Source organism: Notolabrus celidotus, chromosome 6 (assembly GCF_009762535.1).
Source record: "Notolabrus celidotus isolate fNotCel1 chromosome 6, fNotCel1.pri, whole genome shotgun sequence".
NCBI lineage: Eukaryota > Metazoa > Chordata > Actinopteri > Labriformes > Labridae > Notolabrus > Notolabrus celidotus.
This window is the reverse complement of record NC_048277.1, coordinates 22,655,546-22,670,732: the sequence shown is the minus strand read 5'-3', so window position 1 is coordinate 22,670,732 and position 15,187 is coordinate 22,655,546. Positions and strand designations below refer to the sequence as shown.

The 15,187-nt window shown below is 39.6% G+C and overlaps 1 protein-coding gene across 1 annotated transcript; it reads left to right on the top strand.

Moving 5' to 3' along the window:
• The first annotated feature begins 2,736 nt into the window (after positions 1–2,736).
• On the top strand, positions 2,737–12,460 carry fbxl22 (F-box and leucine-rich repeat protein 22). The gene is made up of 2 exons (XM_034685721.1): positions 2,737–3,203; positions 10,005–12,460. The coding sequence occupies exons 1-2, from the start codon at positions 2,866–2,868 to the stop codon at positions 10,351–10,353; spliced, it is 687 nt and encodes a 228-aa protein (XP_034541612.1). The 5' UTR covers positions 2,737–2,865; the 3' UTR covers positions 10,354–12,460.
• The last annotated feature ends 2,727 nt before the right edge of the window (positions 12,461–15,187 follow it).

Sequence of the window (15,187 nt, the reverse complement as noted above, 5' to 3'; positions counted from 1 at the left end):
GGAAGACAACTGTTTTAAGTTTTTAACTAGAAGTCCTTACAGCTGTTGAGACTTTTTATCTACTGGATGCTGACGTCTGCTTTTAGGGAGATTTGAAATTGCAGAAGCCTTAATCAGAAAACAAAAGAAAGATTCCACCTGAGCTCAGAATTAAAAAAAACTCCGTAATGATCTTTAATTGTGCTCCTCCTTCTTTGAGTTTGCCTGTAAAACTCAAATTTATGAAGTTAGAGTGGATACACTGGGGATTTAGAACTAAACTATAATACTGTCACACTGGGTTTTATTCACAGAATTCAGTTGGTCTTGATAAGAAAAATTAAACAGACTTAAACACTCGGTGAGTTCCTTTTAAATAACTCATTCTTGAAGCCACTTTGCAAGTAAAATGGTACGTACTTCAAATTTCTTGCTTTACAATTGTGACCTGATCTGTCTTTGTCTCATTTATAGTCAGTGAAATATCTTTTGGTTTAAGAAGATTCTATGAACACACAAAAAAAGATTTTCTAAAATAAATAGCAGTTAATCTCTTAGATTCTAAGCGTAGTCTTCAAATTAAAGATTATTATTGTAATACATTTATGTCCTGTCTATTCTTTTCGTACTGCTTTTTATTTAATGGCTTGTGTCTTTGAAAAAACTTTTATAGCAAATAATATCTAGAAAATATATAATGCACATGTGCACAGTTTAATATTTATCATTCATGTCTTTAAAGTTCCTCTAAAGGTGTTTTTCAACCGCAGGAACTTTACCCCGGAACTAGGGACTTTACCCCTGCACTACGTGCGTTTCGAACGGAGGAACCAGGGTCTAAATTTAGTTCAGGGGTAATTTAGTTCTCCCCCCTGAAAAGCCCCTGCTTGGGGGGTAGTACTTTTCAAAGGTCCTGGGACTTTCAGTTTAAGGTAACAATGTTTGTGGAGTTTACACAGTTGTTGAAACACAGAGGGAGTTCCTGGGAATGCATACTAGTTTATTTTTTATTAAGATTTCAAAATATTATTTAATATAATTTTTTTCTCCATACGTCACTGTCCTGATTTGCACAATCTACCCGGGACTTCAGCCCGCGGTCAAGACGCAGACAACAATGGGGGCACAGGAACCTTTTAGTTCTGGGGAAAGTAGTTCTGGGGGCTAAAAGACCCCGGAACTCTTGGTTGAAATGCACCTTAACACACAAACCAGACAGCACTGTTTGTGTTTATATGCCCAATATAACTGTCCCAGCACCCTTATTATGGCTCCTTATAGAACACAGCCTGTGATATATATGATGAGGGGCCTTATAGGAGACAGGGCAAATTTTGCAAGCCTGTTTTTTTATGTGTGTTTTTCTCTTTCCTCTCCGCCCCCACAAACACACACACAAACACACACACAAACACACACACACATTAGAGCCCCCCTCGGGACACGTGCCAGCCAGTCAGCCTCCTCGCTCAGGCAGGAACAAGCACTCCTGTATGATGATGAACAGCTGCTCTCCCTCGCCGGCTCACAGGTGGCCGTGGGCTCGCTACTCTTTCCCCATTAATGACACAAGTGGCCTTTTTTCTTTCCGTCTCCGAGGCTCGATCACAGCTGCTAATAATAAGCTCGCATTGCATTGTGTTTGTCAACTCAGAGGTCTGGTTAAAAACATCATGACACACTGAGTCATAGTACATTCTGTAATCTGCCTCTCAACAGCAGCATTTCCCAACACCTTACAGTTTCTACAGATTGGTGAGAACAAGTGGGAAAGAACATAACTGGTAGTGATGACATAGATCTAATGGGCTTTTACTTTTTGCCATTTCACTATGTCCTCTGCACTCCAAATTGAGCAATTTCCAAACACACAGCCTGAGTCATAGTTCACAATGTTCTTTTAGGCACAGTCCTTCCCAAAGCTGTTTGTGCTTGAGGCTTTCACCCAAAGGAAGGGTTGCCAGGTGGAGGTTATGAGATGATTAGGCTGTGTAATTGTTTTGAACATGACACATGGATGTTGTGTTGTACTAAAAGTGGGTCACTGAAGTTGTTGTGTTACAATCCTTTTATCACAGACAACTCCTACTTCAAATTCTAGCTGTAACTTTGATAGAGTGGAGAATAAAGAAGATCTTAGTAGCCTATACCTATACATGAAAACTTACGGTTGCACTAACATTTTTTTCTCCTCTAAATTTAAAGTTATAAAATACAAGTACTTTTCATTTATTGAGTATCGATTTATCACAATCAGTCGCACAACTGAAGCGGCACATAAACAAATCAGCCATGTTGAGACATTTCAACTAGTCTGGTTCAAATAATTAAGTGCATCTGATGCTGTTTTTCCACATTAAAGTTTAATCATCGGGCTAAAGATCTTCAAAACTACATCTACTCCCTTGACCACATTTAAAAATGATGGATGGGACAGCCTTGTGGAGTCAAACTGCTGTTCATCATTCTGCAAAGTGAAGGAAAAACATCCAACTGAGGGAACAAAAATACAAAAACACATTTTTGAGTCCCCACAATGAGTGAGCTTTTTAACTTTGGTAGTTGTGGAGGTGTTTCTCTGAGAACTGGGCCAGGCAAGTGTAAACATCTGGCTCAGTCCAGCGCCTGCCGCCTGTTGAGATACATGACAGATGGAAAGGGAGCGTATGGCTCAAACACTTCCATCTTTGACTCTACCGGCAGTTGTCTTCCCAAAATAGCCCACACTCCACGGCCTTATATGTGCAGGCCTGCAGCATGTGCCTGAGGAGGCATCATGTATCTAGGCCACACAATACAGGCTGTAGGCTCATTGTTGCTGCTCACCAGCAGGCCTATCACCCCTTCAGGGACGAGGCCTGTCTTTCTGATCAGTAACCATTCAACATGCATCTCACTGAGCTCAACCGCGAATGTCTCCTCCACCTTTTCTCCTTCCTGGACAAAGATAGCCGGAGGAGTTTGTCCTTTACCTGTCATCAGCTGCGTGAGGTCTTCATGGACCCCCGCCTCTGGAATCTACTTCACTTCAGCTCCCCATGCCAGCTTAGGAGAGACAACTTTGTGCTGGGACCCTCACTGCGCTACTTAACTGTTTGCTGGTACTCCAGCAGGGTCCTGCAGGTATGCAACATAGAGGACTGGCTGAAAAGCTCGTTTCAGAAGGACATCTGCAGTAAACACGAACGCCTGGTCAGCAATTTCCTAGCCCAGGTCCGCCACATGTAAGTGTTGGTGTGCTTTGATGTGTATTTTGTGATGTCATCTGAGAATTTGATCTTATTGTGGTCTGTGATGAAACCGGTCACAAGTGGGAGGACAGAGAAACACACCCTGCTCAGTGCAGTGAACTTTAAAGCTCCTCTAAGGAGTTTTCGGCTTGTAATGAAACAGGCTCAAATTGATGCTGATGTCTCAATATGACCTATACAAGCAGACAAGACAAACAATGACAAAACTAGCCATTACTATGCAGTAGATTTAATGCCTATAATCAGGGAATGAGTCAGGCAAAGTGAGTAACAGCATGCGGCACAAACAGTCTTCATTTATATTTTTCAGATTCACACTGACTGATACATTTGACTGTTTAAAAAAAAGCAGCATGAGGTTTTTTTTTGTCAAAGAACACTGCTTGCACAAAAAGATAAGCAGTTTCACTTTTTCATCCAGGGGCACCAAAATCCATACAAACCATAGACTGTATAAAATATGGACGTACGATCTGTGACATCACCCATCTGTTTCTGAAGAGCTGTTTTGAGGCCAATCGGCGGCGGCAGCCATATTGCTGCTGTCGAGGGATTGTGACGTAAAGAGGCGGGCTTTGAGCCTCCCAGCCAACAGCTACAGTGTTCCCGCCTGTCAATCAAGTCAGCTGTGCCTCCCATTGGAAGACTCGTAATCTCAATATCTTCAAAATTGCTGCGTTAGAAAAAAATTCGTCCTCCCGACAGTGTGTGCCAATGGAGACATGAGCTATTCAGACTACACTCGTCTTTTGTACCAGGCTGTAAACATGTTTATTTCTGCTTTAAAGATCGTCTTTTTCCCATTCATGTGTATGTGGTTTCCAGTACTTCCGGAGCCAGTCTCAAGTGGATCCTCGATGAACTGCAGTTTTTAACACTTCCGCATTGCACTCATATTTTAAGACCGGAGGTTGCCGCTTGATACAAACCCAAAGTTCTTTACAGGAGCTTTAATCAATTGCAGGTTTTCAGCTTGTTATGAAGAAATTTACATCACTTTCTTATGAAATGTGCAAAATGTTGGTGCATTTTCTTTATGGTGTCTTTAAGATATATACAGATTAAGATCACAACCAAAAAAGTTTGAATAGACAATCAAACTTTAAGAGAAAAATATTTAATCTGATTCACACTCTAAATTTTCTTTCTTTAACCCTCCTGTTATGTTCGTTTCTCTGGAACAGCAATAATGTTCCTGGGTCAATTTGACCAGGGGCATATTCAATTATCCAAAACTGTTAGAACCCCAAAAAATCCCAATACACAATGTTAAAAATCGAATTTTTAACTCCATAACTAACCATTTAAATCAAAATTTAGTCCATTGGTGTTCTTTAATTCTCACAGATCATGGTTCAATGAGGATAACTCATTCATTTTTCATTAAAATTCATGTTAAAACTTTTTTACATTGTACATTGGAAAGCCCTAAATATAAATACAATAGTTTTACATGACATAGATTTTTGTTTATTTTATTTTATATTTAGATTTGTTTCTATTTTTATGAAGTGATGTTGATAAATTAACACAATCAGATTTTTATGCTGCATTTAGCTGGTTTGGAAGGCATTTGTTGCCTCAAATAGACTTTTAAAAGGGTCAATTTGACCCGCAACATAACAGGAGGGTTAACTTACAACAATATAAACAATAACCTCAAGTATGACCACTCAGCAGAACCCCTGGAACAAATCCACAGTTCAAACAGACTATGAGCTGCTTTGAGTTATTTTGTCTGGACCGTGTTTAGAGGTAATTTAGTCCATCCCTACAGCTGCTTTTCACAAGAGGACAAAATACTCTACTTAAGCATGGGGTTTCACAGCTCTCTGGTACACATGAGCATTTATTTTAAATATGTTACTCCGTCTCACTGTGTCCTGGTGATGATCATGTGATTTTTTTTTTCAGAATCATTCTCACACCCACCACAAGGAAGTGAATTGTTTTCATTTGGAGGCACATGGCTTAGTGAAGCTGCCATGTTTAGCTGTAGGCAGCAGCAGAGAAAGAAAATCATTAGAAACAGATGGAGTATCAGAAGCTGGCTAAAGAGACAGAAAATGTCACATCTGTGGGACATAAGACTGATTCTATTAACTAACATAACTGTGGTCACATATCAAATTAGGCTCATTGAATGATGTGACAGTTGGATTAGATAGGTCGCTGAATTGGCTTTTGGCCTTGTGTGCGTGGCTGACTGCATGCAGCAATCGGCCTGGAGAGGCGTAATGAGGTCTCTGGATAATTTCTTCAAGGCGGCCAGTAATAAACTCTGATGTGAGGGAGCCTGGCCACCGCAGCTGGCCTGTACGAGGAGGGAAGAGGGGTTGGCTTGTCAGATCAGTGTAGGGCCCTGTGAGGGTTTTCCTGTATTGTGAAATTTGAGACATAAAACATGAGAGCTGTAAGACTAGTCCAAAAAAAAAAACTAGAACCACCTACTTTGTCTGGGTTCTGTATCTCTACGCCCTTAAGGCACACTCATTGCATACTGATGGTAAACCCTCCCAAATAGTCTCAGAGAGAAGAAAGCAAGAAGCGCACGTGACAGAGTGGGAGGGGACGCAGAGGAGCTGTGGGGGTGATAAAGAGTGATTTTAGCCACGGACCCTCCCAGTCAGCTGCAGACTGGAGATTTACGCAGGCAGGTGGAGCCTACAATTGGCTCTTTGTTGCTGTCAGAGGAACGAACATGTGCGTCTGTCTCTGCCTGCCTCTTCCTGGAGAGGACTACACACAAACTCTGACGCCAAGCTCATGTCTGTCTTTTTATCCTCATGGAAAATTATAAAACACAGCAAGTCTTCGGGCTTCTTTTTAGTTTAGTTCCTAGTTTAATCCTCCTCATATGCCAGACGATGTTGTATAAGTCAAAGTCTTTAAATTACACAACATGAATTCACATGCTTATCATGCCATGTGTGGGTTGCACAGTGGGTGGCATAATAGGCTTGTAGGCTTGAATGGTCAAACATTTCATTCCAATATTTGTTATGCATGATGTACATAGATTGCTGCCTCTTTTCTCAGAAAGAATCAAAGCTCTTCTGGGGTTACTATTTTGGTTAGAAGTTTAGACTTTCTCGAGGCTACCAAAGTAAGATGGCAGAAGAAGTCTGAGTTTGAAGTGAACCCCTCCACTTAAGAGGCCAAGCAGCTGAGTGGTAAATGTATGTCTCAGTTCCTTTTAGAGTTCACTGGGTAATTTGACCAGACAAAATAACCGTTAGGAAACCAAACAGGTCATTAGAGAGATGATTACAGGTTAGCCATGCGGTGTTCTGCTTGTGCTCAGCTCAGACCAGACTGCAGCCCATGCAGTTTGTTTGAATATGAACGTCATGTCTCAATGAAAGAGGAAAAATAAATGTTAGACATTTTATGTATTGATAGGTATAGCTTGTAGGGCCTTAGCCTCCTTACAACATCCATGGATTAGCAACGTTCTTTTTTTTAAATCTCCAGTTTATTTAATGGACTTTGTCATGTTAGATTTTAGTAGTAAAAACATTTGGACAAAGATCGATTAGAGAGGTTAGCAAGTACTTTCATTTTAGCTAACTTTAAGGCTAGTAAGCTTTCAGCTAATGTTAAATCAGAATCAGAAATACTTTATCACAGAGCGAAATTCAGTCATTAAAGTTGCTCCTTTACACATTAAGTAAGATTATAAAATAATATTAATAGAAGAAGTAATTAATTAGATATACAAATACAATGAAAATAATGATATAAGTATGTACAGAGGACAAAATAAGCTATGTAGAAAATACATGTTTAAAGTCCCTGGAGACCAGGAAGAACAAACTTTCAGCTAATGTGAAGGCTAGCAAATTGTATCATCATTTTAGCTAACTATAAACACGCTTTTACGGAAGAAGATGAGGGCCACTGGGGAAAAAATGGAGGCCAGGCCAATCAATTTTTTTTTTTTAAATTCTACGAATTCTGAGATTAAAGTCACAATCTGACTTTATAGAATTTAGAAATTCTGCGAAAAAGTTCTGATCTTGATCAAGCGGCAACCTCCAGCTGCGAGAATTGAAGCCAATAAGGAAGTGTTAAAAACTGCAGTTAATCGAGGATCCGCTTGAGGATGGCTCCAGAAGTACCGGGAACCACATACACACCAATTCAAAAAAGACGATCTTTACAGCAGAAATAAACATGTTTACAGCCTGGTACAAAAGACGAGTGTAGTCTGGATAGCTCATTTCTTGATCGGCACACACTGTAGGGGGGAGAATTTTTTTCAAATGCGTCAGTTTCGAAAAGATATTAACATTACAAGTTTACAATTATGAGAGGCACAGCTGACTTGATTGACAGGAAGGAAAACTGTTGGGCTCAAAGCCCACCTCTTTACCTCAACAGAAGTTAGGTTGAGTTCTGCATATCCAATCCTGCCGACGATTGGCCTCAAAACAGCTCTTCAGAAACAGATTGGTGACGTCACAGATGCTACGTCCATATTTTATACAGTCTACGGTCTTGACTTTAAAGTCGGAATTCTAAACTTTTTCTCTGAATTCTGCGAAAAAAGTCTGAATTCTAACTTCAATTTCAAAATTCTATAAAGTCTGATTTCTTTTTTTTTTTAAGTAAGGATTTTTTTAGTTTTTTTTCACTAATCCTCTTCCGCAGGCTTTTGATAAAATATTCTAACTTACAAAAGGTGGATTACAAATGCTGAGTTATGAGCTAACACTAAAGCTAGCTAGGTATATCTGTAATTCTCATTTACTCATACATATTTTTGTGATTGTAATTTCAGTTACCAAAAAAAGGGCTTTTACAAAAAAAATCTCTGGCCACAAAAATTAGCAAATTTCCCAGTATGTCTTTCACTTTAACCCAGCCTTGAATTTTTTTCTTCTTCATGTTGTTATTGATGCAACTGGTTTACCAAAAGGTAGCCACTCGCCAACACTTACTCTACTTTATAGTGCTTTTTACTGAGTAGGAACCACACATCATACAAAATTATTGCTGTATTGAAAAGACACCTCTTTGTTACCAGTGTAGTCACCCTCTGCAGGCCATTGGAAGGACTACAGGTTGAACACGTTTACATATTACCTCGACAAGGCCATGTTGTGGGTGAGTTGTAGCTAGGTTGTTGTACTTTATTGATCCCAAATTGGGATACTTACGAGACAGAAAAGGGCTCTCCTTTATCGGTTTTAATCATCTCATATTTAGACTCAACATCATGAATCTGTAATCAAGAGCGCAGTTCCAGTTGATGGAAGACAAGCTTGTAATGTTAGAGATGTCACTGAGCTGTTTGAAACCAGGCCAGATGACAAACTCTAAACAGATTGGCGCTGTCTATTTCAAAAGTAGCTTTCATGTTGACGTCTCTACTGGTGCATTCCTGCACTCTGTGAAAATTAGGGAACACTGGAATTTGCCCATGAAAGAGTATCTTTGCCATCACCATACGGTGCTATGAGCCATTTCCCTATTGTGACTAAATCAAACATTTACTTATTCTGTGTGTCATCATGTGAACAACTGTGTGTGTGCCAGGAAATAACAGGAGTTTAAAATGGAGGCAGATAAAGAGAAGGGAGCATGCAGATAGTAAGGGAACACACACACACACACACACACACACACACACACACACACACACACACACACACACACACACACACACACACACACACTTGTGTAACAAAGGTTGATGAAGTTTTTGTTCCTTGTGTTTTACCTTCAGTAATGTCCTTCATTTTTTGTTCCATCTCTGCTAGGACCGTCTCACTCCAGTAATAAGAGACTTCTAAATCTCTAAATGCCCCCGGCTTAGAGGTCTTATTGCACTGCCTTATTTCCTCCCCTTAATGTCAATACCATGCAATTATATCCACTGATAAATCCCCATGTAGGCCCCCATGCAACAAAGCAACAAGCACGTGGCACTGTGCTATCCCCCATGTTCAGAGGTTACTGGGACAGCGCCTTTAACACTTGCAAGCAACTGGAATATGTTTGGCTCACATGTGGTAAAGTGGTAAGATTATGTAAGTCTTTACGTAATCTGCATCAGCGAATGTGAATGACATCCTCGATCTGCTGCCATCAGCGTGTGTGTGTGTGTGTGTGTGTGTGTGTGTGTGTGTGTGTGTGTGTGTGTGTCTGCCATCTCTGTGCTGCTGGCCTGCCATGTAGGCTGTAGTGAACTCCTGAAACATGCTGGAAACATGCAGAAAAAACATGCCTTTTTCACCACATAAGTCGAGTACATTTTTAGAGCAAGGTTTAGCATGAGAAAAATGCATTTTTCGTCATGCTATAATTCATCTCACATCCTGTAATTGTTCTCTGAAAAAGCGCCATTCTCCTTTTATTCACAAAGGTTTTTATAGGGCGGAAACATGAATGCCCAGTGGGACAGTGTGTAAAGAAAAGATAGCGTGGTCAAGGTATTAAACAGCTCTGTGGTTTGATGGATCATGTTGCTTCCTCTCTGTGGTGTTGCTTACACCTCTTTCATATACAGTATGGCTTGGATCAGGTCTATATGCTCCCTCTGTTATCTGATGCTCTTCAAGGAACCAAAGAGAAATTGTAAACGTAAGCACACACGCCACACAGCATTGCTTACTTAAGACTAGTCCTTCTCCAAACAAGCTAATCCTGAGCTACACATTTTGTCCTGAGGGGTGATGACTCAGAATGACACAGGACAGGTTTCAAACATGTCAGGCTCTAGCACGTGTCATTGGCTAAACATGTAACTGTCTGCTTTCTGTGCCTCAGGTGTCCAAACCTGCTCTCCCTGACCCTCTCTGGCTGCGGACATATCACTGACCAAGATGTGGTCTCCATGCTGCAGAGCTGCAGGAGGCTGCGCCGCCTCCACCTGGAGAACTGCGTCCGCATCACCGACAGCAGCCTGGAGGGTGTGGCGGCACACGGAGCGAGTCTGGAGGAGGTAAAGATTGACTTCTGCAGGAACATCACTCAGACAGGGCTGCAGGCTGTCAGACAGAAGAGGCCGGGCATTGAGCTGAGCGCAGAGAGGAGCGCTGACATGATCCCAGACAGCAAACCTGAGGAGAGGGTGCCACTGAGGAGGACACTGCAGAAGGTCCTGCTGTTCTCTTAATGCAAACCCTTTTATGTAGACCACAAGGACGCACATTCCTGTAACTGTTGAGACTTCTGAAAATTTCACTGTGATGCTGTTGCTCTGATTCTTAATTTATTAGAAGTGTTTTGCAGCCTTTTTGTATACCTTTTTATAAGACACATTAAAAAATCTTACAGACATACATTCTTAAGCTGTCTCTATTACAGGTTATACTAACCAGATAGAATTTCCTATAAACTCACAATGAGTACAGAGGTGGCCTTAACACTTAATCAATAAACTGTATTATTAATAAAATGTTTTTATGATCCTGCTCTGAAAGATATATCTTGTCATTTTGGAAAACATATTCAAACACTTGAGAGTTAAACAAGATAAAAAAAACCAAAAGGTCTAAAAGCAAGAAGCCAGATAGCTTAACACAAAGACTGGAAACAAGGAGAAACATCCTGAGTTTGTGAGAAGTTAACAAAATCTGCACTTCTTTTTACTCATTTTGTGCTTTTATTGTCTTTTTTTATTATTTTTAATCTACATTAAATGATTGTTTACATGTGTGGGCATGTAGGAACTATTAAAAATGTGTTTTAGGATCAAATTTTGTCCAAAAATGGTCAAGCATTTTTTTCTTTTCTATACTATCTCTAACCGCTCATCTCTGCTTTTATATGTTTAATGTCAATTTTATAAACTTCATCCAAAAAGTTAAGAAGAAAACTAGGGGTGGGAACCGAAAACTGGATCCGACTTAGAGGCGGTTCCAATTGATCAATTCCATCAGAATTGTACACCTCAAATGTTATCGATTCTTCTTAACGATTAATTTCCCAGCAAAACGTCACGTTGCGGTGCGTTGCATTATGTCACACACTCTGCGACGCAGAACTCCTAGGTGCAAATACCTCAAAAATGCTGAAGCATTTGTTGACCAAATTCAAAGTCTTTTCATCCAGGCTCCAGGGTCCACGTCCCGACTCACGCAGCCGCGAATGAAGTCAACCTATTGTTCAGTATGTTCAAGTTGAATATGTTCATGTTCAGTCTTGTGCAGACATCATTTTGGAAAAAATTAAATGGTTCCTTTTGGTGCGGAAGACTGTGTAGAACTACTTTTGTTCCCCTCAAAAAAATACTGAGGAATCATTAGGAGAATTGATAAGGAATTGGATTGATAAGCAGAATTGACAATGGTATTGACATTGATAAAATCTTATCAATTCCCACCCCTAAAGAAAACAGCTCTACGTCTCACAAGAAGAAAACAATTCACCTTGACAGACTAGCTGATTCCACTTGTTGCCTGTTTTCATGCTAAGCTAACTAGCTAACTGGTCCAGCTACACAATGAACTTCCATATTTCAAAGTTGTATAAATCTCACTTAATACTGGACAAGAGAGTGAAAAAGTCTACTTGTTTTGAATGTATAATTTCATATAATACCATTTAATAAGCTGATTAAAATATCACTCACGCCTCTGCCAGGGGAGACAGGCACACCTGATCGGTTCAAAAGAACAGACTGCATGGCTGCAGCGTGTGCTCTGTCTGTCTGCGTGAGGCTGAGACATGGCAGAGCTGGAGGAAGGGCTCTCTGAGGGCAAACCGTGCCTGAGCTGGGATTGGATTCATGTTATATAAGACTGAGACGTATGAAAGTAGGTTGATTAGGTGAGTGTGACTGGCTGTAAAGGCCATGTGACAAATATACTGCAGGCTGCTGCAGCATGGTGCTCTCAATTCCTGTGACTGCATCAGTTAAGAAAGACCATAAACTGTGCTTTGTATGTTATAAATTTACACAATGTAAAATGAATGATAACTAGCTTCTATATGTGTTATTAGAACATGCACCGAGCAGGTATTTGTCTATTGCTGCATCTGGAAAATGTCCAACTCCTTTTTCTCACCTTAAAAAAAGTGACCATCATTGTGTGTTTTTACTGACTGTGTTTTTTACAAAGTGTGCATTTGTTTTATTGTTGTTGTTTTTTTTACTAAGTGTGCGTTTGTTTTTATTTTTGTTTTTTACTGAGTGTGCGTTTGTTTTTATTAATTTTTTTTTACTAATTTGTGAAGTTTTTTAAGGACTATAATGCTTTTAATAAACTGTTTTAAATTTGAACTTGTGTCACTAAATTCAATTGTCATGTAGTAGTTTTGAGAAGTTTGAAAGCTAGAATAAATTAGGAAAATCAATCTATTTCTATAACTAAAAGAAAAAACAACATATATTTCTTAATATCACCCTATGGTGAACTGTTACTTTTTCTTTTTAACTTTTTGTGCCCCTCCTGAGCAGTTTACATGAAACAAAATGAGCTGATGGGCAATGTTGTTTAGGTAGTGAGAACCGCAGGAACAATTAGGACTTGAAGTCAGGCCTCAAAAGTGTCTGAGTCGTAATCGTATCTTCCCTGTGAACCAAACATTTGCATAATGACTTGATAAGAGTGAGGACACACTGTCATGTACAACGGCATTGTTTGTGCAATTTTAGCTCTGTGGACACATGATATCCCTATAATCCTATACAGTGTGTACCAGGCTTACTCAAACTACAATGCGTCACATTATGGTGACAAAAGAAGGGCCCTGAGGGAGGATGAGGATAGTATAGCATGTACGGTTTTAATATACAGTAATGCATTGTTTTCCAACAAAGAAAGTCCCAAACAACCTGATAAACACAACTCTGCAGAGACAGAGGCTCATTGTTTAGAGAGGGAGACAACACATGCTATATTGTTTACTGTAAAGAAATAAGCATTTACAGCAAAGTCCTGACAAGATAGAGTTATGTTTTCCAGGTGGGGAAACTCCTCCGGCACATCCGTCTGCCTTCAGCACTCCAACACAATAACAGGACTGCAGACATGTAACAGCACGTCTAGATCAAAGCCTCGCTCCTCTGCTCCACTGGCAAGGTTTTCTTTTTTTTATGGTTTTATGATTTTAAAAGTAAAGGAAGTCTTGTAAGACCTGTAGCCCAGATGCTTGTCCTTAAAAGCACTGCTTTTTTGCTGCAAAGCTGAGGCAGCTGCAGCATTTTTTTGTTACCTCACAAATGCTTATATGTGGAACTCCTCATTGATACAGCTCCCACAGGCAGTCTGAATTACTGAGTATGTAATACAGTGGAGTCCAGCCTTCCCTCTAATGGAATCCAGGGGAAAATAATGAGTTGTACTTGAACAAAAGGGCAGTTTGTGTCGGAAAAGAGTAGCCACTATGTTGGAAATCTTCCTATTATACTGTGAGAGAAAGAGACACTCTGAGCTGAACAACAGTTTTCTGTTTGTGGTTTGATATTTTAGTTTTTTTCTTATTTTTTGAGCCTCAACTGACACGTTTAGAATACATGTGTCTTGTGTTGGCACGTACGTCTGTGACGCAGAAAGCACTCACATATGAAGTAAACTTATATAAAGTGAAGCAACTGTAAACTGAAGCAAAAGAAAACACAACCAGTTAGGTCAGTAATAAGTGCTGCTTATGTAAAAGTTTGGTGACTCATAGATTCATTTTACAGTACAAAGGACAGCTCATGAGAAAGCTTGTGCAGTTTCAATCATCACAGAAAAATGTGAACACATGCATCTGTTTGCAGCATGGATTGTTAAGGGGCTCAAACACATTAAAGTAACCCCGCCTGAGGTGAAGCAGACTCAGTTTAAGGGTGGAGCCCAACTATTCCTTCAAACAGACCACACGTTGCAATTAAATCCCTCCTTTATGAGAGCAACACGCCAGACGCTTCATGTTTAAAAGTGCAGTAGAGGTGAACTGTACCAACAGATATCTCACTAATACATCAATCAAGGTGGAACATTTTACCTCTGAGGACCTCTTCAAAAGACGGGTCGGAAAATAACTTGTTTGAATCACTTCAGAGGCGTTTCAGATTAATCATGGCAGGATGATACATCGTCCGTTTCCCCATTTTCATTCTCTGTTATGTAACTGAGTTTAAGTAATTGTATCCAGTTATCTACTGATATGCTTCAGTTACGTGTAAGCCAAATATAGTAACTCATCCAGCAGGTTTAAGTCTCTGGTAGAGAGATAATTGGTGATGGAAGAGGTATTAAGATTGTTAACTGAAGTGAAGGTAACAAACCAGCCTGCAAAACTACTTGATCATGAAGCAAAGTATTTAAACTGTAAGTGTAGTAAAAGGAAAAATGTCCAAGTTTCATCGCAAAAAAAATCCCAGAATTGCCTCAGTATTTATAGAATTATTAAATATTGAGTGCTTATAATCACAAGTTGCAATGACGTCTTTGATTTTGGCAGAAAATCAGTAAATGTGATCATTTTTAGTAGCAAATCATATGTTATCTTTTTTTAAGATCTTAATCAGCAAAGAAATTTAAGCTGTCTATTAAACGCGGTGGAGAAAACATACATTTCTAGTCTGTTAGAAGTGGGAAGTGAGAAGTCACACTACTTTAAGGAGTAAAATTGAGGTACAGTACAAACAAGTCAAAATTATACTTTGGTAAAATGCTTGAGTCACTACACGTGGTTATTAGTCACATCTGCATTCACTGGGTGGACACATCAGAACTAAATGAACAACAAGATTTCCATCCTGTTCTCCTGACAGAAAATTGTGTAACATGTGGATGATTAAATGTGTTAGTCTTTCTCCATTAGAATAACAAATTTCATTAAAATTTTTCTGCAGAGGGAAACAGATGACTCTGTAATCATTTTAATGAGCCGCTCTGCTCCACATAAGTGGCATCGTGTATAGAGGACGGTGTTAATGATTTGGCTTTTTTTTTATGCATTTAGTTTGGAAGACATATTACATTTTAATGTGAATACTGGGAGACGAAAAGGAT

Coding starts and splice junctions, on each gene's coding strand:
- fbxl22 (XM_034685721.1), top strand. CDS start 2,866: ATGCATCTCACTGAGCTCAACCGCGAATGTCTCCTCCACCTTTTCTCC. Junction 3,204..10,004: donor CTAGCCCAGGTCCGCCACAT/GTAAGTGTTGGT, acceptor TCTGTGCCTCAG/GTGTCCAAACCTGCTCTCCC.